Genomic DNA, 27,596 nt, shown 5'->3' on the forward strand with positions numbered 1-27,596 from the left:
TAACTAAAGCTGTAACAGAAGAATGTAGCGGAGTAACTAAAGTAACTAGTAACTAAAGCTGTAACAGAGGAATGTAGCGGAGTAACTAAAGTAACTAGTAACTAAAGCTGTAACAGAGGAATGTAGCGGAGTAACTAAAGTAACTAGTAACTAAAGCTGTAACAGATGAATGTAGCGGAGTAACTAAAGTAACTAGTAACTAAAGCTGTAACAGATGAATGTAGTGGAGTAACTAAAGTAACTAGTAACTAAAGCTGTAACAGATGAATGTAGCGGAGTAACTAAAGTAACTAGTAACTAAAGCTGAAACAGATGAATGTAGAGGAGTAACTAAAGTAACTAGTAACTAAAGCTGAAACAGATGAATGTAGAGGAGTAACTAAAGTAACTAGTAACTAAAGCTGAAACAGATGAATGTAGTGGAGTAAAAAGTCCAATATTTCTCTATGAAATGTAGCGGAGTAGAAGTAGAAAGTGGCATGAAAAGAAAAGACTCAAGTAAAGTACAAGTACCTAAACATTTGGACTTAAGTACAGTACTCTTGAGTAAATGTACTTAGAGAGAGAGAGAGAGAGAGAGAGAGAGGGGGGGGTGGGAAGGGATGGAGGGAGGAACTAATAGATAGATAGATAGATAGATAGATAGATAGATAGAGAAAGAGTGTGATGAGGAAGGGAGGGATGGATGGATGGATTAATAGATAGATAGATAGATAGATGAACTTTATTTAATCCCAAACTGGAAAATTACTCTATTACAGCAGCCAGTTACTATGATACTCTAGTTACATTCTTCCACTGTTTTTTAAGAATGGATTGATGGCAGGACGAGTACTTCATTAATCCCAGCGGGGAATGTTACAGTCACAGCAGCTTAGAGCAAAACCATACGAGAAAAGAGAAAGAGGGGGAGGGAGGACGAGAGGGAGGGAGACCGAGAGGGAGGATTCAATGACTCCCCCAAAACTTTGGATTTACTCCCCCCTCCTGCATCATCTTCCTCACAGGGATGCTTTCTGACCTGAGCCGAGCTGCTGCTGGATTTCCTCTGAAGCCTCCAGCTGTTTCCTGTCTCTCTCCCTCTCTCTCTCTCTCTCCCTCTCTTTCTCTCTCTCCTTCTCTCTCTCTCTCCCTCTCTTTCTCTCTCTCTCCCTCTCTTTCTCTCTCTCTCTCCCTCTCTTTCTCTCTCTCTCCCTCTCTCTCTCACTCACTCTCTCTCTCTTTCTCTCTCTCTCTCTCTCCCCCAGATTATTATTCTAAGTGTCTGAGAACATTATGGGATGGATCCCTACAGAGATAGACCTTTTAGTTAAAGAGTAAGATCCTTTTAGTTTAACATGAAACAGCCCCGAAATCACCATCACCTAACTCCACCAGACTCCATGTAAATAATCAGGACTTTTAGTGTGTATAGAGCCAGCATATCTCCACCAGACTCCATGTAAATAATCAGGACTTTTAGTGTGTATAGAGCCAGCATATCTCCACCAGACTCCATGTAAATAATCAGGACTTTTAGTGTGTATAGAGCCAGCATATCTCCACCAGACTCCATGTAAATAATCAGGACTTTTAGTGTGTATAGAGCCAGCATATCTCCACATGTAAATGGGTGAATTAAGGGTTTATTTCAACCAAACCAGAGTGGTGATTGTTGGAACAGTGGAAAGATGAACCAAGACGGCTTTTGATAGTTTTATTTAGTTTCTGTCGACTTTGAATGAAGTGTGTTTTACGATGATAAAAGTAGTGATTATTTACATGGAGTCTGGTGGAGTTAGGTGATGGTGATTTCGGGGCTGTTTCATGTTAAACTAAAAGGATCTTACTCTTTAACTAAAAGGTCTATCTCTGTAGGGATCCATCCCATAATGTTGTCAGACACTTAGAATAATAATCTGAGGCTGTCAGCGGCAACAACAGAACTTTTAGTGGACGCTGACTGATGCTGAACATTTGCCCGTTAACGTTACATTGCAGCTTGTTTCTCGCTTAGTACTGGACTGTCAAAGATTGGTGTTCCCATCAGTCACTTGGACACAAAAACATGGAGAAATAGAGGCTAAAAATAAATACAGAAACTATCCTTTAAACCAGTGAATGAACCGCAGATGATGATAATCTCTTAGCTGCTCCTTTCAGACGGAAAATCAGAAAAAAAAGAATGAAAGTTTTCTCCTCCCCTCTCTCTCTCTCTCTCTCCCCCCTCCTTTCTCCTTCTGTGTAAATCTCTCTGTTTCATTGTGCTGTGCTGCAGAGCGGCTCGACGAAGAGGAGGAGGAGGCGTAGGCCCAGGCCTGTTCCCATGGCAACTGCAGAGATGAGAATTCTTGCAGTGCAAGGGCTTTCATTTTCGTAATTGCTTCCTCTTTTCTCTGAACCTAAGCACCTTCTCTTTAGGGGGCGTTGAGCAGCGAACACAACCTTGGACCACGGATTTCTTCTTCTCACTGAAAGGTGGACTGCCGTTGCTATCAATGATGCTGTCAGTCCTTATTAGGGATGCACCGAATCCAGCTTTTTGGGGTTCGGCTGAATCCTGAATCCCCTGGTTGAGATTGTGCCGCCTCCTCCTCCCATCCTCAGTCCATGAACCCAGTAAACACATGAATGAAGTAAACAGGGACTGTCCTTCCTTTGCTGTACCTGAAGTTGCTGCATTCTGGCTGCTGCCTCAAGATAGCAATACTCCCAGAATGCACCTGAACACACCTCCCCTGTAAGAACAGCACCGCCAGAATGCACCTGAACACACCTCCCTGTAAGACCAGCACGCCCAGAATGCACCTGAACACACCTCCCTGTAAGACCAGCACGCCCAGAATGCACCTGAACACACCTCCCTGTAAGACCAGCACGCCCAGAATGCACCTGAACACACCTCCCTGTAAGACCAGCACGCCCAGAAATGCACCTGAACACACCTCCCTGTAAGACCAGCACGCCCAGAATGCACCTGAACACACCTCCATGTAAGACCAGCACGCCCAGAATGCACCTGAACACACCTCCCTGTAAGACCAGCACGCCCAGAATGCACCTGAACACACCTCCCTGTAAGACCAGCACGCCCAGAATGCACCTGAACACACCTTCCTGTAAGACCAGCACACCCATGGGCCACAGATGGGCGCAGGTGCATTTTCTATTTAAACGACGTGGGCGCTGGACGGTCTTAAACAAGCAAAGACACTCTGCTGTGTTTATTTTCTGTCCCGTGTTGCTTTGCTAGCGTCTTTAAAAAAAAACTAATCTGGCATTAGTAAAAGCAACATGTCACCGCTGGTCGGACTGACTGCTAGTAGGGCCAGATCCAAATATTCCACTATTCGGATATTCGTTGGCTGGTTAGGTATTCTATTTTTAATCATGGGATTGGAATATTCGTTTTTTCCTTCAATACTGCGGTGGCCAGTCATGTCAGACAACAATGAGAATGTTTCTCCACCCTAAAAGTGCTGCCACTTTATGAAGGTATTGCTACCCTTTACACATACAGTATAATGAACTCCTGAGCACGAGGGTTTCCCAAATCAACAAACCAACGGCAAGGACGGAGAAGTGACTGAAAGGGACCTCAGGAACCAGATTAAAACAGTGACGATACTCTGAGGAAAACTGGACATTCAGCAGCGTTTTAAAGCACTCTGGATCGGCCGGGCCACCAAAACAATCTTATCCAAGCTTTTTTTTTTTTAGAAAACAATCTCCTAGAAAAGATTTGTGTCGACTTTGTGAGAGGATGAGAGGAGAGCAGCTAGTCACACAGAGGAAGGAGATTACAGAGGAAAGTGGATATACACTCTGACGTTTTGGCTATATATAATATAGATACTGATCTACTGTCAGCTGTTGTCAGAGGACGCAGGGGAGGGGAGACAAGAAATAAAAAGAGAAATACTCAAAACCAAACTGGTAATACGCTCACTGACCGTCCTTAACCCTTGTGTTGTCTTCCTGTCGACCTGCAACTTTGTGTTTTTCTGGGTCAACACTTAAAACTAAAATTGGCAAACAAACTGTATTTATTTATATATGTATGTAGGTAAGTGTATGTATGTATGTATGTAGGTAAGTGTATGTATGTATATATGGGGTTAAGTGTATGTATGTATGTATATAGATAAGTGTATGTATGTATGTATGTAGGTAAGTGTATGTATGTATATATGGGGTTAAGTGTATGTATGTATGTATGTAGATAAGTGTATGTATGTATGTATGTAGGTAAGTGTATGTACGTATATATGTAGATAAGTGTATGTATGTATATATGTGGTTAAGTATATGTTTGTATATATGTAGGTAAGTGTATGTATGTATATATGTAGATAAGTGTATGTATGTATGTATGTATGTATGTAGGTAAGTGTATGTATGTATGTATGTAGGTAAGTGTATGTATGTATATATATGTAAATAAGTGTATGTATGTATATATGTGGTTAAGTGTATGTATGTATGTATGTAGGTAAGTGTATGTATGTATATATGTAGATAAGTGTATGTATGTATGTATGTATGTATGTAGGTAAGTGTATGTATGTATGTATGTAGGTAAGTGTATGTATGTATATATGTGGTTAAGTGTATGTATGTATGTATGTATGTAGGTAAGTATATGTATGTATATATGTAGATAAGTGTATGTATGTATGTATGTATGTATGTATGTAGGTAAGTGTATGTATGTATGTATGTAGGTAAGTGTATGTATGTATATATATGTAGATAAGTGTATGTATGTATATATGTGGTTAAGTGTATGTATGTATGTATGTAGGTAAGTGTATGTATGTATGTATGTATGTATGGGGTTAAGTGTATGTATGTAGGTAAGTGTATGTATGTATGTAGGTAAGTGTATGTATGTATATATGGGGTTAAGTGTATGTATATATGTAGGTAAGTGTATGTATATATGTGGTTAAGTGTATGTATGTATATATGTGGTTAAGTGTATGTATGTATATATGTGGTTAAGTGTATGTATGTATATATGTGGTTAAGTGTATGTATGTATGTATATATGTAGGTAAGTGCATGCATGCATATGCAAACAAACTATGTATGCATGCATGTACTGTATGTAGTGTATAAGCTTCTGACCCTACCCTTTGGTTAAGACTAATAAATTAATTCATTCATTCATTCTTATGATAAAAAGGCACATAGTTTCAACAACAATTTAACCAAAAATACTCAGGAAACTACAACAGAACAGTTACATTTCTGCAACTGTAACAAACACACAAACCTTGTTTAAAATGCCATGAATTTAGTTTAAAGTCTAGTCGCAACATTTCTAAAACCACCAGGGAAAAAGTGTAGAAAGAAAATAATGCACAAGACATTTAGAGTATTTCTATTGGCTGGAACGCTGCAGCAACACAGACACACGACGGGATGTTTTTCTGACTTTAAAGAGGATTTCAAAGTGACAGATTGTAGTTTTTTTCTTTTTTTTTTTTTTTAAAACCTTTATTTATCCAGGTAAACTGTTTGAGAACAACTTCTCATTTACAAACATGACCTGGCCAAGAGGCTACAGAAATAAATGGTAACATACTCCACAACGATACATATACATGTCATACACATAACACACAGAACAAGCAATTAAAAAATAAAAAAATAGACAGCAAAGAAAAAAAAATAAAAATAAAATGCTTAAGTATATGTGTATAAATATGATTCATGTTTATCAACAGGAACAGGAATCGACTATATTGTTTTGTAGGTTAAGCTTAAATGTGGAAATTGCGATTAGAGACGTAAGTTTCAGAGTATTTTGTAGTGTGTTCCAATCATGTATTGCTGCAAAGCGGAAAGCATTTCGTCCAAAGGTAGTAGAAGTATAAACTTAATAAAATTACTTGATCTTGTATAATGGGTGTTATGAGCAACATGAAAAAAAGATGACAGATAGAGAGGTGTCTTGCCCATGATTGTCTTGTATATGAAGCAAAACCAATAATGGAGCCGCCGTGTATGAAGGGAGGGCCAGCCCACCAGTTTATACAAATCACAGTGATGAGTATGAAAAGGTTCATTAGTGGCGAAACGGATGGCTGAATGATAGAGTGTATCAAGTTTTTTTTAGGACTGTATTTGGTGCTATTCTGTAAATAGTATCACCATAGTCCAAAATTGGCAATACTGTCATCTTAACAAGGATGCATTTGGTAGCATGAGTAAAGGAAGCTTTATTGCGGAAAAGAAAAGCTAGTCTAGCTTTAACTTTAGTTTGAAGGTTCTTGATGTGTGTAATAAATGACAAAGATGAATCCAACCAGATACCTAGATATTTATATATTTCGACATACTCTATAGCCATACCGTTCATGCCGGTGATTGTAGGTGGAGTTTCAGTAACAGGTTTTCAGCTAAAAATTATACATTTTGTCTTACTAGTATTAATACAGAGGTGAAGATTATCAAAGAACTGTTCTATCGAGGTGAAGCTTAATTTAAGATTGGAAGCTGCAGAGGTGAGAGAAGAACCAACTGAGTACAAAACGGTGTCATCTGCATAAAGGGGAATTTGTGAGGTGCCAGCAGCTCTGGCTATGTCATTAATGTAAATAGAAAAAAGGATTAAGGCCCAGTTCAGCTCTCGTTGGTTTCTACGTGTTCTATCTCCTGGGTGATATATGAAGGCACACGCTGGATTACAGACACAAGTGTACACACACTGTTTACAGGGATCAGACAGCTCTGCACACGTCACTGCTCTCTGTGGTGAATAATATGGAAATCTGTTGTTCCTGCAGCCGCCAGCGGAGGGCGCTGCCCGAGGCCTGTCAGCTCTCTCTCTCTCTCTCTCTCTCTCGTTGTGTATGCATGTGTGTATGTGTGAGTGAGAGTCTGAGTGTGTGGGTGAATAAGCTGGGTTGATTTTAAATGTATAGGTTGTCATTTGCTGTAAAGGTGTTTTTATAAGTGAGATGTTTCATTAAAGAACATCACAAGTCAAAAAGTCTCTCTGTCTCCCTCTCTCTTTCTGTGTGTCTCTATCCCTCTCTCTCCTTCTCTCCCTCTCTCTCTCTCTCTGTCTCCCTCTCTCTTTCTGTGTTACTCTCTCTGTCTCTCTCTCCTCCTCTCCCTCTCTCTCTCTGTCTCTCTCTCCTCCTCTCCCTCTCTCTCGGTCTCTCTCTTTCTGTGTGTCTCTCTATCCCTCTCTCTCTCTCCTCTCCCTCTCCCTCTCTCTCTTTCTCTCTGTCTCTCTCTCTCTATGTCTCTCTCTCCTCCTCTCACTCTCTCTCTCTCTATCTCCTTCTCTCTCACTCTCTCCTCCCCCTTTTCTCTCTCTCCCTCCCTCTCCCTCTCTCTCCGTTTCATTCATGCCCTGAGCTGAAGCGAAGAGATGAACTCTGAATGGTAATGAGGTAAAGCTGAGAGGAGAGTCAGGCTGCGTTCACAAGCACCAACGACGTTTACATCGTCAACGCTTCTGTGTTAGCAATCAGGCCTCGTCCTCTATATAACATGGATTTAATAAGTACAAGCACTTTATGAGACAAGGCTACAAACATAAATCTAGCTTTATAAAGGCGCTGGAGTCTGGTAAAGGTCCTGTTAATGCAATCAAGTTACAACCTCCACTCTTAAATGACTTAATTTCCTTACATGTGTCTAATTGTTGACACTGAAACTGATTATTGTATGCATTTATAGTTGGAAGCAGCTGAAAACTGACATGTTGAAATGCATACAGTACAGGCCAAAAGTTTGGACACACCTTCTCATTCAATGCGTTTCCTTTTTATTTTCATGACTATTTACATTGTAGATTCTCACTGAAGGCATCAAAACTATGAATGAACACATATGGAATTATGTACTTAACAAAAAAGTGTGAAATAACTTAAAACATGTCTGATATTTTAGATTCTTCAAAGTAGCCACCCTTTGCTTTTTTATTAATAAGGGAAATAATTCCACTAATGAACCCTGACAAAGCACACCTGTGAAGGTAAAACCATTTCAGGTGACTACCTCATGAAGCTCATTGAGAGAACACCAAGGGTTTGCAGAGTTATCAAAAAAAGCAAAGGGTGGCTACTTTGAGGAATCTAAAATATAAGACATGTTTTCAGTTATTTCACACTTTTTTGTTAAGTACATAATTCCATATGTGTTCATTCATAGTTTTGATGCCTTCAGTGAGAATCTACAATGTAAATAGTCATGAAAATAAAGAAACACATTGAATGAGAAGGTGTGTCCAAACTTTTGGCCTGTACTGTAAGTCACTGACAGTCGCTACTCGAGACGAGTTAACTAATGCCAACGTTAACCGTTAACATTGACGTACACGTAGCTGGGGCAACCCGGTGCACAAACCTTCATAGCAAGATTTAGAAAAAGGGTCAAGGCTCTAGGAACTTTTTAGAATGATTGCACACATAACATGTCGCCTCTGGAATAAATGTCCCAAAATTGAAATAGTTCGAGTACCAGAACTGCCAAATGTCTAATGAATGTTCAAATCTGACCAGCCAATCAATAGATTACAATTGTTTTGGGTTTTTTTGGGCTGGTGAAGAAAGCAAATCTACCAGCCACTTCTGTAGGAAAAGATGGGGGAAAGTGTGTGTGTGTGTCTGTGTGTGTCTGTGTGTGTTTGTGAGATTGTGTAAGTGTGTGTCTGTGTGTGTGTGTGTGTGTGTGTGTGTGTGTGTGTGTGTGTGTTGTGTGTGTGTGTGTGTTTGTAAGATTGTGTGAGTGTGTTTCTGTGTGTGTGTGTGTGTGTCTGTGTGTGTAAGATTGTGTGAGTGTGTTTCTGTCTGTGTGTTTCTGTGTGTGTCTGTGTGTGTTTGTGAGATTGTGTGAGTGTGTGTCTGTGTGTGTCTGTGTGAGTGTGTGTCTGTGTGCATGTGTGTGTTAATGTGTGTGTATGTGTGTGTCTGTGTGTGTGTGTGTGTGTATGTTAATGTGTGTGTCTGTGTGTGTACATGTGTGTGTCTGTGTGAGTGTGTGTCTGTGTGTGTGTGTGTCTCTGTGTGTGTGTGTGTGTGTATGTATGTGTCTGTGTATGTGTCTGTGTGTGTCGTGTGTCTCTGTGTGTGTGTGTGTGTGTGTGTGTGTGTGTGTGTATGTATGTGTGTGTGTGTGTGTGTGTGTGTGTCTCTCTCAGAGTTCACTGAAGTGCTGAAACAATGCAGCTATAATGTGTGCACTCATGCAGAGCAGCAATCCCATTACACCTCATTATTGATCTCCAAATTAGTGGCCAGGTAGTCTGGGGGACCCCCCCCCCCCCCTCCCCACCCACCCACACACACACACACACACACACACACACACACACAACAGCCTGTGATTGGCCGAGCCTTTATGACTCTCGATTGATGGAGGTAAGAAAAGCGTGGAAGCCTTTAGGAGGGCTTTGTTTGTACATTTGTACAAAACAGGATATTAAAAAAACACGACAAAGGCCACAAAAATGTCGAAAAAATACGGCAAAAAAACCCTGACAATTGAATGTTATTTTGAAAAAATAAAAAACGGCAAAAAGTTGGCAAACAATAAAAAAAAAAAAACTAAATAATGATTTATTTATTTATTTTTTACCTCAAATGATGTACAGATTTTTAGGCATTCTTTTATCAGATTGCTTGCAAAATAGTTCATGTGGCTTCCGTAAATAACCACCCCTGCTAGGCTTGAGACCTGCTCTGCATCCCAACCACAGGCTCAGACAGCCAGCAGCCAATCAGAAACCTCCGCGGGCCGTTTGTCCGATCCTGATCGGACTCGACAAAACCACAAACGTCATCGACGCTCCTCCCGCCCCGCCAAGCCTCTCCACGTCTGACTCAAAATGTCACATTAACATCTTTATTATAACTGTTAATGTAATAATCTCTGCACGTTGAACATGCTCTTTATAATGTGAATATTAACACACAACACTGTTCAGCTTTTCATTTTTAAATCAGAAGTATTTCACACATTCATTTATTGGAAATGTTTCTAATTTCTATTTATGATTCTTGACTTTTGTAGAATTCAAAACAAAAGCACAAATTCTTTAAAACCTGCATGGCGATATACCTTTTAATATACCGTTCTGCATCATAGTTTCTCTGTCACACTCTCTTGTACTCTTCACACATGATGGGCTCTGCGTGGCGTGTCCGTTTATATTTCGGCTCCCATGGTAACGGGTTAGAGAGTGCACACTGCCTCCATGACACCTTCAGGCGCGGCCAAAAACATGTGCGTGCTAGAAATAGAACCGACGCCTATTTTTCACGCGAGACACAAGCGTGTTGGAAGTGTTTCCCGGCAAAATAGAATAGGAAAATATGTTTATATGTCATTTAGACACAAATACATATTAATAAATGACATGTTGATGTTTGAAAGTCTCGAGGTTTTGACATAAATGCAGATATATAGGCAACTGTTTTTTTCAGAGCTAGCAGAGATCTAACGTTAGCAAACAGCTGTTACATTGGGGTAAAACTACTTCAAAGTGGATTTTTTTTTTCTGTGCTTAATAACGTGGTATTGGACCGGTGCATAGACTTGCGTACTTGCCGATACCAATTTAGGCATTATCAGTATCGGAACAACGCTAATATTTAAGTCCATATCTTAAATTAAAATGTTTTCTTGCATACATTACCTAAAGAAATATTGATCAAACAAACGTGTGGGAAATGTATTCTAATCGTCCTAAACTGAACAGTTTTAAACAGGAATTAAACAGCTGCACACACTGGGATGGATGACTTCTGTGGGTTGAAACTAGGGCTGGGCGATATATCGATATAAAAAATATATTGATATATTTTTAAATGAGATATGTAATTAGACCATATTGCATATATCAATATAGTTCAAATTTGATACTTGCTCCAAGCAAGCTGCTGTCTCCTTTTGGATTGGCCTCTTTTTTTTTATAGGCTTTTTATTTAAGATATTTTTTTATTTAAATATGCACCTTATGGACTTTTGATTTCAAAAAAGGTACTCCTGTTGTTATACAGTATTTATGTTTACATTTAATTGTTATTTGAACAGCTGAGCATTTAATCATGAACCAGGTGAAGAAAACTGTTATTTATTCATTTGAACATTTGTTCTCACTTTGCGGAAAAGATATCGGGATATGTATTGTATATCGATTTCAGCCAAAATATATCGGGATATGACTTTTGGTGCATATCGCCCAGCCCTAGTTGAAACCTCATTAAAGTCATGCTCTCCATATCGAAATAAAAAAAAGAGAGAAATGAGCTTTCTTCTCCGTCTTCATGCAGCTTTTGAAGAAAATCTATTTTAAGGTTTTGCGGCTTATATAAGACGTGTGGATGGACGGACGGAGGAAACATAAAGCAGGAGCCCGAGGAGCCCCGAGGGGCCCCGAGGGGTGGCCCTCCCCTCTCCACTGGGCTGTAATTACAGTAATAGTGTGGAGGCTGCCAGTGTGGAGCGTGCAGCTCTGATGGGAGGCCGTGGGGCTGCACGGCGAGCGGCGAGGAGACGGAAACACACGGCCTGGATCCTAACGCACACTCGGAGGCTCGGATTCACAAAACACACAACACGAGAATTCAGATTGGTCTTCATCTTTTAGAGCTTCTCCAAACCAGAACGTGTGTCGAATTGGAATCATTTCCACAGTGTGTTTACTGTCTGAGTGTGTTGTGTGTTTACTGTCTGAGTGTGTTTACTGTCTGAGTGTGTTGTGTGTTTACTGTCTGAGTGTGTTTACTGTCTGAGTGTGTTGTGTGTTTACTGTCTGAGTGTGTTTACTGTCTGAGTGTGTTGTGTGTTTACTGTCTGTGTGTGTTTACTGTCTGAGTGTGTTGTGTGTTTACTGTCTGTGTGTGTTTACTGTCTGAGTGTGTTGTGTGTTTACTGTCTGAGTGTGTTGTGTGTTTACTGTCTGAGTGTGTTGTGTGTTTACTGTCTGAGTGTGTTGTGTGTTTACTGTCTGAGTGTGTTGTGTGTTTACTGTCTGAGTGTGTTTACTGTCTGAGTGTGTTGTGTGTTTACTGTCTGAGTGTGTTTACTGTCTGAGTGTGTTGTGTGTTTACTGTCTGAGTGTGTTTACTGTCTGAGTGTGTTGTGTGTTTACTGTCTGAGTGTGTTGTGTGTTTACTGTCTGAGTGTGTTGTGTGTTTACTGTCTGAGTGTGTTGTGTGTTTACTGTCTGAGTGTGTTGTGTGTTTACTGTCTGAGTGTGTTGTGTGTTTACTGTCTGAGTGTGTTGTGTGTTTACTGTCTGAGTGTGTTGTGTGTTTACTGTCTGAGTGTGTTGTGTGTTTACTGTCTGTGTGTGTTTACTGTCTGTGTGTTGTGTGTTTACTGTCTGAGTGTGTTGTGTGTTTACTGTCTGAGTGTTGTGTGTTTACTGTCTGTTTTGTGTGTTTACTGTCTGAGTGTGTTGTGTGTTTACTGTCTGAGTGTGTTGTGTGTTTACTGTCTGTGTGTTGTGTGTTTACTGTCTGAGTGTGTTGTGTGTTTACTGTCTGAGTGTGTTGTGTGTTTACTGTCTGAGTGTGTTGTGTGTTTACTGTCTGAGTGTGTTGTGTGTTTACTGTCTGAGTGTGTTGTGTGTTTACTGTCTGAGTGTGTTGTGTGTTTACTGTCTGAGTGTGTTGTTGTGTGTTTACTGTCTGAGTGTGTTGTGTGTTTACTGTCTGAGTGTGTTGTGTGTTTACTGTCTGAGTGTGTTGTGTGTTTACTGTCTGAGTGTGTTGTGTGTTTACTGTCTGAGTGTGTTGTGTGTTTACTGTCTGAGTGTGTTGTGTGTTTACTGTCTGAGTGTGTTGTGTGTTTACTGTCTGAGTGTGTTGTGTGTTTACTGTCTGAGTGTGTTGTGTGTTTACTGTCTGTGTGTGTTGTGTGTTTACTGTCTGAGTGTGTTGTGTGTTTACTGTCTGAGTGTGTTGTGTGTTTACTGTCTGAGTGTGTTGTGTGTTTACTGTCTGAGTATGTTGTGTGTTTACTGCCCTATAGTGATAAAGGAGGGAGCAGCAGTGTTCCAGATGTTGGTACCTGGGAGGCAGACAGCTCTCCGGCTCTCCTGCTGCTGAACGGGTGGACGCCGGCGGCCGCCACCCTGCCGCCCGTCTGGAGGTTGATGGGGGACGTCTGCAGCGACTCCGAGCTCGCCGCCTTCTGTCCGTTAATGTGTGCGGTCACCATGGAAACGGGAGCTTTGGCCGGCACCACGGAGATGGCGATGCCCTGGCTGGGAGGCTTGATGAGAGACAGCGGCTTAGTCGACGCTACAGGACAACTTCTGACAGCCAGCTTCTGCACACACACACACACACACACACACACACACACACACACACACACACACACACACACACACACACACAGACACACACACACACACACACACACACACACACACACACACACACACACACACACACACACACACACACACACACACACACACACACACAGACACAAAATATTATTATTATAAAAAAAGAATTTAATGACAATGCATCATTTATTTCAAACAACATTTGTGCATTCAAATCAAAAACAGAATGTAATAAAACTTCTTACATATGTTTTTTGGGTATTTGCTAGTTTCAATTAGTAGAATTGTACTTGGCCGTACTAGGCGTACCACCACCCCTCGAAACATTTACCGTATTTTCCGGACTATAAGTCGCATTTATTTAGAAATTTATTTCACAAAATCCAAGACCAAAAACAGCCTTTTTCATCTGTCAACTACACAATAGCACACAGAACAACAGGCTGAATACGGTAGGTGTCCGGTATGTTAACGTAACACATTAACAGTTAATCAACTATACAATAGCACACACAACGAGCAGGGCGTGGAGCCATAACTGCCCCGTTGACCAGCCCCTCCCGGCAGCACGTTGTTCAAGCCCCCACCTGTGGACTCCTTCCTCCACCTCTGGCCATCTAGCTTTCAGCCCGCGATTAGCCGATTAGCTTTCTTTGTTTTCTTCATTGCAGTAAGAGTCACCTTTTCTCCAGTCTCCCTCATAAGTTTCTCCCTCACAAACTCTCTTTCTGCTGCTCGATTACCGTTTTCGGGGCTGCATATTTTACTACCTGCAGTTTGTTTTCTCTTTTCTTTCTCAGTTGTCTTTAGGAGGAGCGTTCTAGTTGTCACAAGCCTAGAGCGCCCTCTCGCGGCTGTAGACGGTAATGTTTTCAGTATGAATTAACATTTCAAAACATGTTAAATTATATATATTTTGATATATAAGTCGCACCTGACTATAAGTTGCAGGACCAGCCAAAGTAGGAAAAAAAGTGCGACTTATAGTCCGTAAAATACGGTACTCTGCAAACAGCCGAGGAACTAGTTGGCGTGGCAAGCGTGAAACTATCTCCACACGGCCGACTCTGTTGCTTAACGGTTAAATCAACTCTTCCAGCACGCGACACACGTGCTGCTGACAAATGGTGTAGGATGTGCTCTGACGGAGAAAAAAAAATGTATGTCAATATCGGGTCCGATAGCCGATCTTAATATCGCATCGGTGCACCCCTCTTTTCGATCAATCGGCAACCGCACAATTGGCTTGTGAATGTGCCGGCCGGCCAGTAGTTATCTGTCTGTGAATCGCGGGCGGAGCTTCAGAAGGCAGGGTTGTATTTGTTTGGCGGTCGAGTTTAAAGATCAACAATCTTTGCGCAGAATCACGTACTGCACCTTTAAGTACTCAGAGTAAAGATAAGGTTTCTACTCACACAGGGAACACTCAATCTGGGCTCAACCTCATCCCTTTTCTTTTCTGTCAGTGGATGTCGCTTTGTGCTTTCAGGTGTTTTTGTACATTTCAAATATATATAAAAGATTGTAATTTGCTGAGATATAAAATGTATTTAAATAACTGAAACCCGGATACTGGATGACTACTGGAAGTGCTGCACATTCGTTCGTTCTTCATATATATATATATATATAGCTGGGCAACATATCCATATTATATCGATATCGTGATATGAGACTATATATCGTCTGAGATTTTGGATATCGTAATATGGCATTAGTGTCTTTTCCTGGTTTTAAAGGCTAAATTACAGTAAAGTGATGTAATTTTTGGAACTTACCAGACTGTTGTAACTGTTCTATACCCACTTAGTCATTATATCTACATTACTGATGATTATTGATCAAAAATCTCATTTTGTGAAAGCACCAATAGTCAACACTACAATATCGTCTCTGTATCGATATCGAGATATTTGGTCAAAAATATTGTGATATTTTATTTTCTCCATATCGCCCAGCCATATATATATATATATATATATATATATATATATATATATATATATATATATATATATATATACTGTATATATCGTACATATCAGCGTTAGGAGGTGCAAAGATCAATTGATTGCTTGTCAACTAGTGAAGGAATCCCCAACTATTTTGATTTGATTCATTAATTTGAGTCATTTTTTATGAAAAGAAACACATTTTTTTTTTTTTGCTTTATTCGTGTTAAATATGAATATTGTTCTAGTGTCTTCTCTCCTCTGGGACAGGAAACTGAATATCTTTGAATTGTGGACAAAAACACATTAATCAACCACAATGACAGTAATACGTTAGTTACAGCCGTACCCAAAAATACAACAACATGTTTGGTTCAAACTTTAAAAACAAATCATCTATCGATGCTTTGTAAATATGTATGTATGTAACAAACAGATTTACCTCGGGAATGTTCGACCTTTTCAGGATTTAACTCTACTATCACTGAGTTTGCGCAGCCTGCAGCCAATAAAAAAAGCAGCTCTACTGTGTCTCTATTTGACTCTAATGTGAAAACAGAAGATCAGTCTGAGAGACACACTGCTGCTGTCCTACAGTCCAACCCACCAGAACAAACACACACACACACACACACACACACACACACATACACACCCCTCCCCCACCCATCCTCCTCCTCTTCAGCTTGGAAAAGAAAAATGCTTCTTCCAAAGCCGAGATAAGTACATCTCGCTTTCCCCTTCACTTCACCCTCGCACCGCTGAAGAGAACAGGCTCTCTAAATATTTTATATTCCATCCCACTGTCACCTCTCTTTTTTTTTTTTTTTTGCACTACAGTGTGTTTGTATGGGTGAGGGGAGGGGAGGGATTTCTTTTTCTCTGGCAGACAGTTTGTGCATTTGCACACAAAAAAAAGAAGGAAAAACATTATTTTTTCAAAGGATTTAAGTGCAGGCGACATGCCGTCCAGTTTGAAAGCATTTTCAGGCCCCAGTGTCCTTGCTCGCCGCAGTTATTACCTTGTAAATACATCAGCAACGAGGCCAGCTCACTTTGATAAACAACGTGAAATGCAAAGGAAGTTGTAAGTAGAGTACATGTATACGTTTGAAGGAAAAAGTTTCCAAATTGCCACAAAAAAAGAGACTCTGAAGAATTCATCCTAACGAGCTGATTAACAGCAGAAATGGAAAAAATAACAGTGGAAAACACACAAAAAAAAGCCTCCCATTAGAGTGCTCTATTATCCAGCAGAGGGCTGTGAGGGAGGTGGGGGGAGCAAGTGAAGGAAACAAGGGGTGAAGTCGGTTCCTTTTAGGGCCTCGCTGCTGCATTACTAATCAGGTAGTCCACCTTAAAACAGAAGCTGGAGGCTCTGATTGATACCATTGCACTTTTCAGCTCTTTTTCCACACTGTAGTATGTAGCATTTATGTGTGCCTATGTGTCATATCGTATGTGTGCCTATGTGTATAAGATGCGTATAAGCTATTGGACACCTTAATTTCCTTAGGGATAAATAAAGTATCTCTACCTCTTAAGGTGGACTACAAGTGTTATTTAAAGGGTAACTACTGTTTTTTTCAACCCTATGTCCCCAAGTGACTGATGGGAACAACAGTCTTTGACATTGGTCCAGTATTGAGCGAGATCGCTGCAGTCGGCAGCGGAGAAACAAGCTACAAATGAACCTAGGAGTATGTTATGTTCTCTGGGTCATGTTTTCATGCTAATCGAATGGGTCTCTAGTTTGAAACAAGCTGCCACAAACCGCTGATTAGCTTCTAATGCTAGTGGTCAGTGCAGAGGGTAAAGTACAAAGAAATCTCTATTTCTACACGGTGGAATAATGAGGGTCCCTACAAAGATAGATTGTAAAGACGGTAGCGTTAATGTTCACAAGCAGGCGCCATCTTGGGAAAACAGTCATGACCAGTTGAACCACGAACGCTGTGTTTGAGCTATGTTACTGGTTCCTGGTTGGTGGTTCGACTGCTCGTGACTGTTACCCCAAGAGGCGCCTGCTTGTAAACATGAACGCTACTGTCTTCCTAAACTATCTTTTTAATAAACTGTCTGTACACTTACAAAGTTCTCACTGCTTCTGTTTACATGTAGGGACCCTCATTATGCTACAGTGGATGTGTGGTGCTATTTTGAGCCTTGTTAGTGGTGTTGAAATTGAGATTTACCCTCTGCCCCAAAGGCTAGCGCTATAAGCTAATCAGCAGTTTGCGCTAGCTTGTTTCAAGCTAGAGACGCATTCGATTAGCATGAAAACAGAACGGCTGACTCGGTGCACATGTGTTATTAAGCCCTAGGGTCATTTTGCGCCGGGATTGTCCTTTAAGGTGGACTAGAAGTGTTATTTAAAGGGTAACTACTGCTTTTTGGGAACAACAATCTTTGATATTGGTCCAGCATTTAGCAAGATTGCTGCAGCGGAGAAACAAGCTGCGATGTAAGATAATAGGACGATTGTCCAGCTTGTATTTACCTTCACAAAGTGCTCGTTTTGCCGCTGACAGACTCAGATTATTATTCTAAGTGTCTGACAACATTATGGAAAGGATCCCTACGGAGAGAGACCTTTTAGTTAAAGAGTAAGATCCTTTTTTCTGAAGAAAAAAGATAGCAGCAAATCCTCACAATCAAGAAGCTAGAGCGAGCAAATGAGTGAATTAAGTCAGAACAGTTGGATATATTCGGGATACAGCTGCTTATCTTTGGTCATTTTAAATTTAGAGGTCTGAATTTCATTTTCTCTTCTGTAACAGAAACACTTTTCTCATCCACTAATCATTTAAAAAGGCACGAGACTAAGCCTTTTTCTTATTGTCGACAAATCCAATGAAAAGACTCAAATAAAAAGTTTGACGGAAAATGTCTCCTATCCCGGACTTTTACATCTATAAAAAACAGAAACTTTAAGTTGTCATAATTAAATAGAAATTGCTCTAAAAGACATCCAAGTCTTCCACTAACGTAACGTGAACCTGCTGACTGTGTGAGAAGTAAACTAAGATTCACTGCCAAGGTTTTGGTGACAAGACGAACACATTTTTTGGTAACAAATGATTTCACAGTCGAAGCCTCCAAAAACGAAATACGAGTGCAGCATTACCCCCCACCCAGACTCCCCTGCAATCATTCACATATTGTTATTTATTAATTCACCCTCAACAATGGGGAGCGCGGTGGGGGCCTCCATTGTTTCAGGGGATCAATGTAATCCACGGGCGGCCGAGGCAGCCGCCTGCTTCGGGACCCAGGGGCCGCCGCTCGCCATTCAGCGTTCGCCAGAGCCGGGGTTAGCTCTCATTGTCTCAAAGGTCACTCGTTTAAAGCCTCTCCAGACTGGAGAGCAGACACAGGCAGAAAGTGAATGAACATACTGAATGTGATGACAGCAGGTATCACAGGGACACACTTTAAGACCTTTTTAAAGTCACCGGGAATTAACACTACGCTTCAGGCTGACGCCACACAGGCTACAAGATATGAGGAAAATAAGCGATAATGTTGTTGTATATCACGATATGCTCGCGATCAATAAAAGAGCCCTCTTGAAACTAAAAAAATCGGCTTTTTGAGGGTCTAAACATGCTCAAAAATTCAAAAAAATGTGCACATGCATCATAGGGGTGGGGGGAAAAATGGGGGAAGGGGCCAAAAACATTGAAAAAGCGCCAAAAGGGTCGAAAACGAGACAAAAACGTCAAAGAAAGTGAAAAATGTCAGTATTGATGACAAGTGCACGGCCCAATGGTAGGGTTAAGCATTTAGGAGAACATCTGTGCTTTTCTTTTGGTGTTTTCTAAATGACATATGGGGCCTGAGACCTACAGAATCGCACAAGTGCCTGTGAGGGAGAACTTGATTGCACAAACACGCCATTACAGCCCTTCAGGTATGGATTTTTCAGACTCTAATGTACACAAAAAACACCACAGACACAAATAGAGTGGCTCTGATCCTTTGACACATTTGTCTTGTCACCGAGCAGAGTCATCTGTTGAAAGGTGCTTCTTCTTATTCTTTCTGCACAAACAAATAAAAAAAGACTCTCGAGAAGTGATCTTACACTTTGTTCGGCATTAACGTGACCCTGGAGAGCGCTGTGCAAACGTGTCTGAAAGCAATCTGCTAAAGCTACGAGACAGATCCAGTGTTTTTACTAGCTTTGTGAAAGAATTAGGTATGCGTATCTGGCGGGGGGGGTGCGAAAAAGAGAAGTAACTCCCCCCTTTACATTTTGTGTCTCTTTGTGAGACGTCTCTTTGTGGGGTTTTGCGTCTCTTTGTAGTGAAATCTGCACGGCTTTCTACGTCACTAGCCGAAACAAGCTGGCTAACCACAACCGTTAGCATGCTAGCGCTAGCATGCTACCTCGTTCTCAATGGAAAAACACTGCTACAACACACACTAGTTCACCATCATCTCCAAAAGAACTACTTCCATGTGCTCCCTGGTTTAGAAGAAGTCTCCCAGCTGATCCTGCCTTGAACTGACTGAAGTCGGAGAAACGGACTTTCTTTTTACTGTCTATGGAGCTAGCTGACATGATCTACATCTGAGCTACTGAGCATGTGCGAGTGCAATCAAAGATAGTACAGAAGAAAAGATGTCTCACTCTGTAGCTAAAACAGAGACCTGAACACAGGGTGAAAAGAGGAGCTGCAGCAATGTGCAGTACAACAAAAATATGGTGTTTTTTTTGAAAATTAAACCATGTAAACCTATTCTGGTACAACCTTAAAATACAGTTATGAACCTGAAAATGAGCATAATATGGCCACTTTAACAACGAGCCATTTTGTCCGTGTAGATTTAAAATTAGACGCGGTGGCTTTCATCAGCGTCCACTCGCAGCTCACCTTTCATCCATACAAAGCCGCTCTAATGACGCCTGGACGCCGTGATAATGAGGGGGAAATGGGCCTTTCTGATTCATGCCCAATTTTCTGCAGCTAGAGCTGATTCGGTCCATTCTCAGAGTCCGAGCTGGTGCCCATCAAAGTCGTGCAAATCACCAACACGTTCGTGTATTTGAGCTTTAAAGATGCATCTGTGTGTGTCTTAAGTTCATTAACAAGTACAAACAATCTAGAAAAACCTAAATATTCTTGAAAAAGTGGAAATGTGCTTAATGAAGCAATATTTTTGCTAATCACTCATTCGGGTGTTTGCATTTTCTAAACTAGGGTGTTATTGCACTTGTTGCTGTGATGTTACTACGTCATTGTTTGAAAAGGTGAGTTCTGGATTACTGTTGAGGTATTAAGTGGTGGTTGTTTTAAGGTGTTTGTGGTAGTTGCTACTGAGGTTTTTTAGGGTGGTTTTTGGGTTGTGACCATGTGGTTGCTAAGGGGTTTCATAACATAGGGTCAGTTTCAGCAAATATGACAGAAAGTAGGGCTGGGCGATGTGGAGAAAATCAGATATCACGATATTCTTGATCAAATACCTCAATATCGATATTGCGGCGACATTCTAGGGTTGAGAATTGGGGCTTTAACAAAATATCTTGACACTTACATTTTAGATAAATAATAATCAGTAATGTGGAGATAATGTGGACATAATGTCTGACATAAAGTGGGGAAAAGGCAAATAATAGAACAGCTAGAACAGTCTGGTAAGTTCAGAAAAGGACATCACTTTACTGTAATTCAGCCTTCAAAACCAGGAAAAGACACTTATGTCATATCACGATATTACGATATCCAAAATACAATACAATATCTTGTCTCATATCACGATATTGATATAATATCGATACATTGCCCAGCCCTAACAGAAAGTTAGTTTTATAAGGCTTACCTACTGCACCTTAAATGAGTTTGACGCAGCAGTACAGGTTGTTGTTAGTCGACAAATTTGAAGCTCCTAACAACCGCCTCTGTGTTGGATGCCACAGGCGGGAAGGATACGTAACTCGCTATTGATGGTTAAATTAATGTTTACATCTTTCAGAATCGCTGAAGTAGCCTGATCGTAGTCAGAAGGCAGACTCTTAACTGCAAGAAACATGAGTTGAAAAAGGAGGTTGTGCTTCAACAATGGAAATACTTGGCGGAGTGCTAAACCCAAAATCCAACAGGCATGTTCCCAAAACGTAAAGAAAAGCTAACACATCTCACAATACCAAGTTAAGGAGGATGAAATACACTTGTTTCACTTATTAAATTAGGCTCACATCACAATAAATCAAAGCTTTGCAACACAAATCCTTCTTCAGTAATATACAGACAAGGACTGAGTCACTACAGCTGGGAGTTGTGTTAGTTAATAATTCAACAACCAATCAAATCATCCCATCCGATTGTTCCAAAGATACAGGGAAATCCCAGGTGATTCAAACAAAGTCACACGCACTCTCAACATTAATTTCTAAAATCTGAATTTATAGATTGATAACGGATATCCTTTGCGCCTCCTCAGTAGTTTTGTCATTTATCGGCTTTAATGTCTCTGTGATGGAGCAGCAGGAGTCGGTCTGTTGGCTCGCAGATAGCAGCTCCTCTCAACACAGATCACCACCGCTGCTTGCTGGCTAAGGGAGTGTGCTAATTGAAACTTTTGGGAGCACTCACACACATTTAAGAAGTGATTGAGATAAAGAAGTCAGCTGGAACCAGAGACTCAAGGAGAAGGCTGTTCTCGTGAAGCATATAGCTACAAAAAAGTAAAGTTCTGTAATTGGTATGTCTTCCACGTATTTATTACTGTCAGCAGCACATTGACTGCTGCTGTATAAGAGCGTGAAGATCCATGTAGGGAGCAGAGTTCATGTCCTGGAAGAAGTTAAGGAGAAAACACAAGACTTTCACCCAGGAAACAGGTGTTCATGTCCCGGAAGAAGTTAAGGAGAAAACAAGACTTTCACCCAGGAAACAAGTGTTCATGTCCTGGAAGAAGTTAAGGAGAAAACACAAGACTTTCACCCAGGAAACAGGTGTTCATGTCCCGGAAGAAGTTAAGGAGAAAACAAGACTTTCACCCAGGAAACAGGTGTTCATGTCCCGGAAGAAGTTAAGGAGAAAACACAAGACTTTCACCCAGGAAACAGGTGTTCATGTCCTGGAAGAAGTTAAGGAGAAAACACAAGACTTTCACCCAGGAAACAGGTGTTCTTGTCCTGGAAGAAGTTAAGGAGAAAACACAAGACTTTCACCCAGGTAACAGGTGTTCATGTCCTGAAGAAGTTAAGGAGAAAACACAAGACGTTCACCCAGGAAACAGGTGTTCATGTCCCGGAAGAAGTTAAGGAGAAAACAAGACTTTCACCCAGGAAACAGGTGTTCATGTCCCGGAAGAAGTTAAGGAGAAAACACAAGATTTTCACCCAAGAAACAGGTGTTCATGTCCTGGAAGAAGTTAAGGAGAAAACAAGACTTTCACCCAGGAAACAGGTGTTCATGTCCCGGAAGAAGTTAAGGAGAAAACACAAGACTTTCACCCAAGAAACAGGTGTTCATGTCCTGGAAGAAGTTAAGGAGAAAACACAAGACTTTCACCAAGGAAACAGGTGTTCATGTCCTGAAGGAGTTACGGAGAAAACACAAGACTTTCAACCAGGAAACAGGTGTTCATGTCCTGGAAGAAGTTAAGGAGAAAACACAAGACTTTCACCCAGGAAACAGGTGTTCATGTCCCGGAAGAAGTTAAGAAGAAAACAAGACTTTCACCCAGGAAACAGGTGTTCATGTCCCGGAAGAAGTTAAGGAGAAAACACAAGACTTTCACCCAAGAAACAGGTGTTCATGTCCTGGAAGAAGTTAAGGAGAAAACACAAGACTTTCACCCAGGAAACAGGTGTTCTTGTCCTGAAAGAAGTTAAGGAGAAAACACAAGACTTTCACCCAGGAAAAGGTGTTCTTGTCCTGGAAGAAGTTAAGGAGAAAACACAAGACTTTCACCCAGGAAACAGGTGTTCATGTCCTGAAGAAGTTAAGGAGAAAACACAAGACGTTCACCCAGGAAACAGGTGTTCATGTCCCGGAAGAAGTTAAGGAGAAAACAAGACTTTCACCCAGGAAACAGGTGTTCATGTCCCGGAAGAAGTTAAGGAGAAAACACAAGACTTTCACCCAAGAAACAGGTGTTCATGTCCTGGAAGAAGTTAAGGAGAAAACAAGACTTTCACCCAGGAAACAGGTGTTCATGTCCCGGAAGAAGTTAAGGAGAAAACACAAGACTTTCACCCAAGAAACAGGTGTTCATGTCCTGGAAGAAGTTAAGGAGAAAACACAAGACTTTCACCAAGGAAACAGGTGTTCATGTCCTGAAGGAGTTACGGAGAAAACACAAGACTTTCAACCAGGAAACAGGTGTTCATGTCCTGGAAGAAGTTAAGGAGAAAACAAGACTTTCACCCAGGAAACAGGTGTTCATGTCCTGAAGAAGTTAAGGAGAAAACACAAGACTTTCACCCAGGAAACAGGTGTTCATGTCCTGGAAGAAGTTAAGGAGAAAACACAAGACTTTCACCAAGGAAACAGGTGTTCATGTCCTGAAGGAGTTACGGAGAAAACACAAGACTTTCAACCAGGAAACAGGTGTTCATGTCCTGGAAGAAGTTAAGGAGAAAACAAGACTTTCACCCAGGAAACAGGTGTTCATGTCCTGAAGAAGTTAAGGAGAAAACACAAGACTTTCACCCAGGAAACAGGTGTTCATCTCCTGAAGAAGTTAAGGAGAAAACACAAGACTTTCACCTAGGAAACAGGTGTTCATGTCCTGAAGAAGTTAAGGAGAAAACACAAGACTTTCACCCAGGAAACAGGTGTTCATGTCCTGAAGAAGTTAAGGAGAAAACACAAGACTTTCACCCAGGAAACAGGTGTTCATGCCCTGAAGAAGTTAAGGAGAAAACACAAGACTTTCACCCAGGAAACAGGTGTTCATGTCCTGGAAGAAGTTAAGGAGAAAACACAAGACTTTCACCCAGGAAACAGGTGTTCATGTCCCGGGAGTACTACTTAAGGAGGCCGGTGTTTTAACACTTGGGCTGCAACTAACGATTGTCTTCATTGTCGATTAATGTGTGGATTATTTTCTGGATGAATGGATTAGTTGTTTGGTCTCTAAAATTTCAAAAAAATCTAGATCAGTGTTTCCCGAAAAGCCCAAGATGACATCATCAGATGTCTTATTTTATCCACAACTCAAAGATATTCCCAGAGGAGAGAAGAAACTAGAACGTATTCACATTTAACAAGCTGACATCACACAAGTTTACTTTTCTTTCATAAAAAACACTTAAAGGATCAATTATCAAAATATTTAACACTGTTGAAGCTGCTGACGTTTGTCATTTTTGCTGCTTTTATTGAATGTTTTTGTTAATTTATTCAAATTTGTTGTCAATTTATAAAAAAAATTGTCAATTTATTTCATATTTTGTCAATTTATTCCAATTTGTCAATTTATTCAAATTTTTTGTCAATTTATCCCAAATTTTTGTCAATTTTATTCCATATTTTTGTCAATTTATTCCATATTTTTTGTCAATTTATTCCATATTTTTTGTCAATTTATTCAAAATGTTTGTCAATTTATTCCATATTTTTGTCAATTTAATCCATATTTTTTGTCAATTTATTCCATATTTTTTGTCAATTTAATCCATATTTGTCTCTATTTATTCCAAAATTGTGTCTATTTATTCCATATTTTTGTCAATTTATTCCATATTTTTTGTCAATTTATTCAAAATGTTTGTCAATTTAATCCATATTTTTGTCAATTTAATCCATATTTTTGTCAATTTATTCCATATTTTTTGTCAATTTATTCCATGTTTTTTCACTTTCTTTCATCTTTCACGTTTTTGTCTGTTGGCGCTTCTTTCAAAGTTTTGTTTGAACGTCAAAAAAAAAAAAAAACACAATTAAAGTTTTGGGCCGATTGATTATTTTCATCTACCTGCCAACTTGGCCGGTGAGTGAGAAAGTTAAATGTGGACACTGCTCGTTAATACTTGTTGAAAACGTGTGTGAACACGCTGCTCTTTAACTCATCTGGGAGAATTTAATTGAGAAATGCGGCCATTCGCTCGATGGCTGCAGTTAAGGTTAAGCGTTCGCCCTCCGCTGCGGTTTACTGCAGCTCCAGCGAGCCGACAGGATTATCCACACTCATTATGTACTCCGTTTTGATAGTGTGCCTTTGAGATAACGGGGCTACTGAAAAAACACTTAAGTAGCTGTTCAGATTTCCATCAGTGCAGCTGCCAGACGGTTTCTTTGTTTACACTCCCAATTACCCACGAGGCCCTTCAGTCCTGAAAGGTGGCGAGGAGACGGACGGCTGCAGTTTATTCCTTTTTTTATTTCTCCCAGTGATGGCAGAAAAACTCACCTTCACTGTAGGACAAATACTCCCTTAACCCTTGTGTTGACCAACACGTAACTTTGAGTTTTTTCTGGGTCAAAATGTTAAATGAAAACATGTTGTTGTTCTTTTTCAACACTTAACCTAATGATTTTGCTTCCAGGTTTTTTGTCACTATAATAATAATGTATACTTTATTAATCACACAAGGGGAAATTCCAAACTTTTCACTCTGTTGTTATTACACGCAGGTCTGAATTATATTATTACCTCTACATGCACTAATGGAGAGATGTCAGAGTGAGGGAGCTGCCCGTGGAAAGGCGCCCCGAGCAGTTGGGGTTTCGGTGCCTTGCTCAATGGCACCTTGGCAGTGCCCAGGAGGTGAACTGGCACCTCTCCAGCTACCATTCCACCACCATACTTTGGTGCGTATGGGGACTTGAACCAGCGACTCTCCAATTCCCAACCCAACTCCCTATAGTAAGTAAATAAATCAAATGTATTTGTATAGCACCTTTCACAGATAAAAATCACAAAGTGCTTCACAATAAAATGCAATACAACACAAGAAGTCACAATACAAGCAAACTGAAATACAAATAGAAGACGTAACAAATTACCATAAAAAAGACCGAGCTACTGAGCACCCCTCCTTTCCTCTCTAACTGGGAGGTTAGAGAGGAACCAATCACAACCGTCGAGGCGGGCTTTGTACCAATCACAACCGTCGAGGCGGGCTCTACACCAATCACAACCGTTGAGGAGGGCTCTACACCAATCACAACCGTCGAGGCGGGCTCTACACCAATCACAACCGTTGAGGGGGCTCTACACCAATCACAATCACAACCGTTGAGGGGGCTCTCACAACCGCACCAATCACAACCGTTGAGGGGGCTCTACAACAATCACAACCGTTGAGGGGGGCTCTACACCAATCACAACCGTTGAGGGGGGCTTTACACCAATCACAACCGTTGAGGGGGGCTTTACAACAATCACAACCGTTGAGGAGGGCTCTACACCAATCACAACCGTCGAGGCGGGCTCTACACCAATCACAACCGTTGAGGGGGGCTCTACACCAATCACAACCGTTGAGGGGGGCTCTACACCAATCACAACCGTTGAGGGGGCTCTACACCAATCACAACCGTTGAGGGGGCTCTACACCAATCACAACCGTTGAGGGGGGCTTTACAACAATCACAACCGTTGAGGGGGGCTTTACAACAATCACAACCGTTGAGGGGGGCTTTACACCAATCACAACCGTCGAGGCGGGCTCTACACCAATCACAATCGTCGAGGCGGGCTCTACACCAATCACAACCGTCGAGGCGGGCTCTACACCAATCACAACAAACTGACGAGAGCGCAGCTACGGCGAGCAGCTCTTTGTTTACATTCAACATGGATCGTTGCTCTGATTGGTTGAAGGACTATCCAATTGCGCCCAGAGGCATTTTTTTTGGAGAGCCAGAACCATGAAACTGGTCTTGGTACAGTATTTGGGTAAATGGACTCTTCCCAGCTTTGCTGCTGTTGTTGTTGGGGACTGATTTCCTGCAGAAACTGGCAGTGGGACAGCTTATCATCAGGGGCACACAGGACATAGTCTGGCCCCGCGCCAACATCGGCTGCCTCAGCCCCCCCGAGGCCCCAAATGTGGAGGAGGAGGTTCAGCCAGCAAACATAGCGTGGAAACACACTGATGGAACCGGTGGCTGGGATCCAGCAGAGAGACAGTCCAGACCTGTCTTAGTACGCGTCCACTGGGGCTGCACAACAGATCGTTAGTAAGCACTAAGACATCTCGAAGGCTGCGACGTATCAGGAAAAACACTCCGAAAACTGCACTTTAAAATGAAACCGTTAGTTGTTTTAGTGCTGCCTTTTATATTCAATCCAAAATGTTCAATTTGTTCAATAAAAGAAATCTGGAAATGATTTCCTTTCATTTGTTTTCAATTCAACCAGCAGTTTGTTGTATTTTA

At 41.0% G+C, this 27,596-nt stretch overlaps 1 protein-coding gene across 4 annotated transcripts in view; it reads right to left on the reverse strand.

Moving 5' to 3' along the window:
- Nucleotides 1-27,596, reverse strand: part of phf21b (PHD finger protein 21B) — a 130,773-nt gene that overhangs the window by 22,837 nt on the left and 80,340 nt on the right. For 3 of the 4 annotated variants that reach the window (XM_028571391.1, XM_028571390.1, XM_028571393.1), the window contains exon 4: nucleotides 13,018-13,278. In XM_028571391.1, coding sequence (XP_028427192.1) covers nucleotides 13,018-13,278 — 261 coding nt within the window. The remainder of the gene's footprint in view (nucleotides 1-13,017; nucleotides 13,279-27,596) is intronic. The other variant, XM_028571392.1, reaches the window with a different exon arrangement.

The sequence above is a fragment of the Perca flavescens genome, chromosome 23 (genome assembly GCF_004354835.1).
Source record: "Perca flavescens isolate YP-PL-M2 chromosome 23, PFLA_1.0, whole genome shotgun sequence".
NCBI lineage: Eukaryota > Metazoa > Chordata > Actinopteri > Perciformes > Percidae > Perca > Perca flavescens.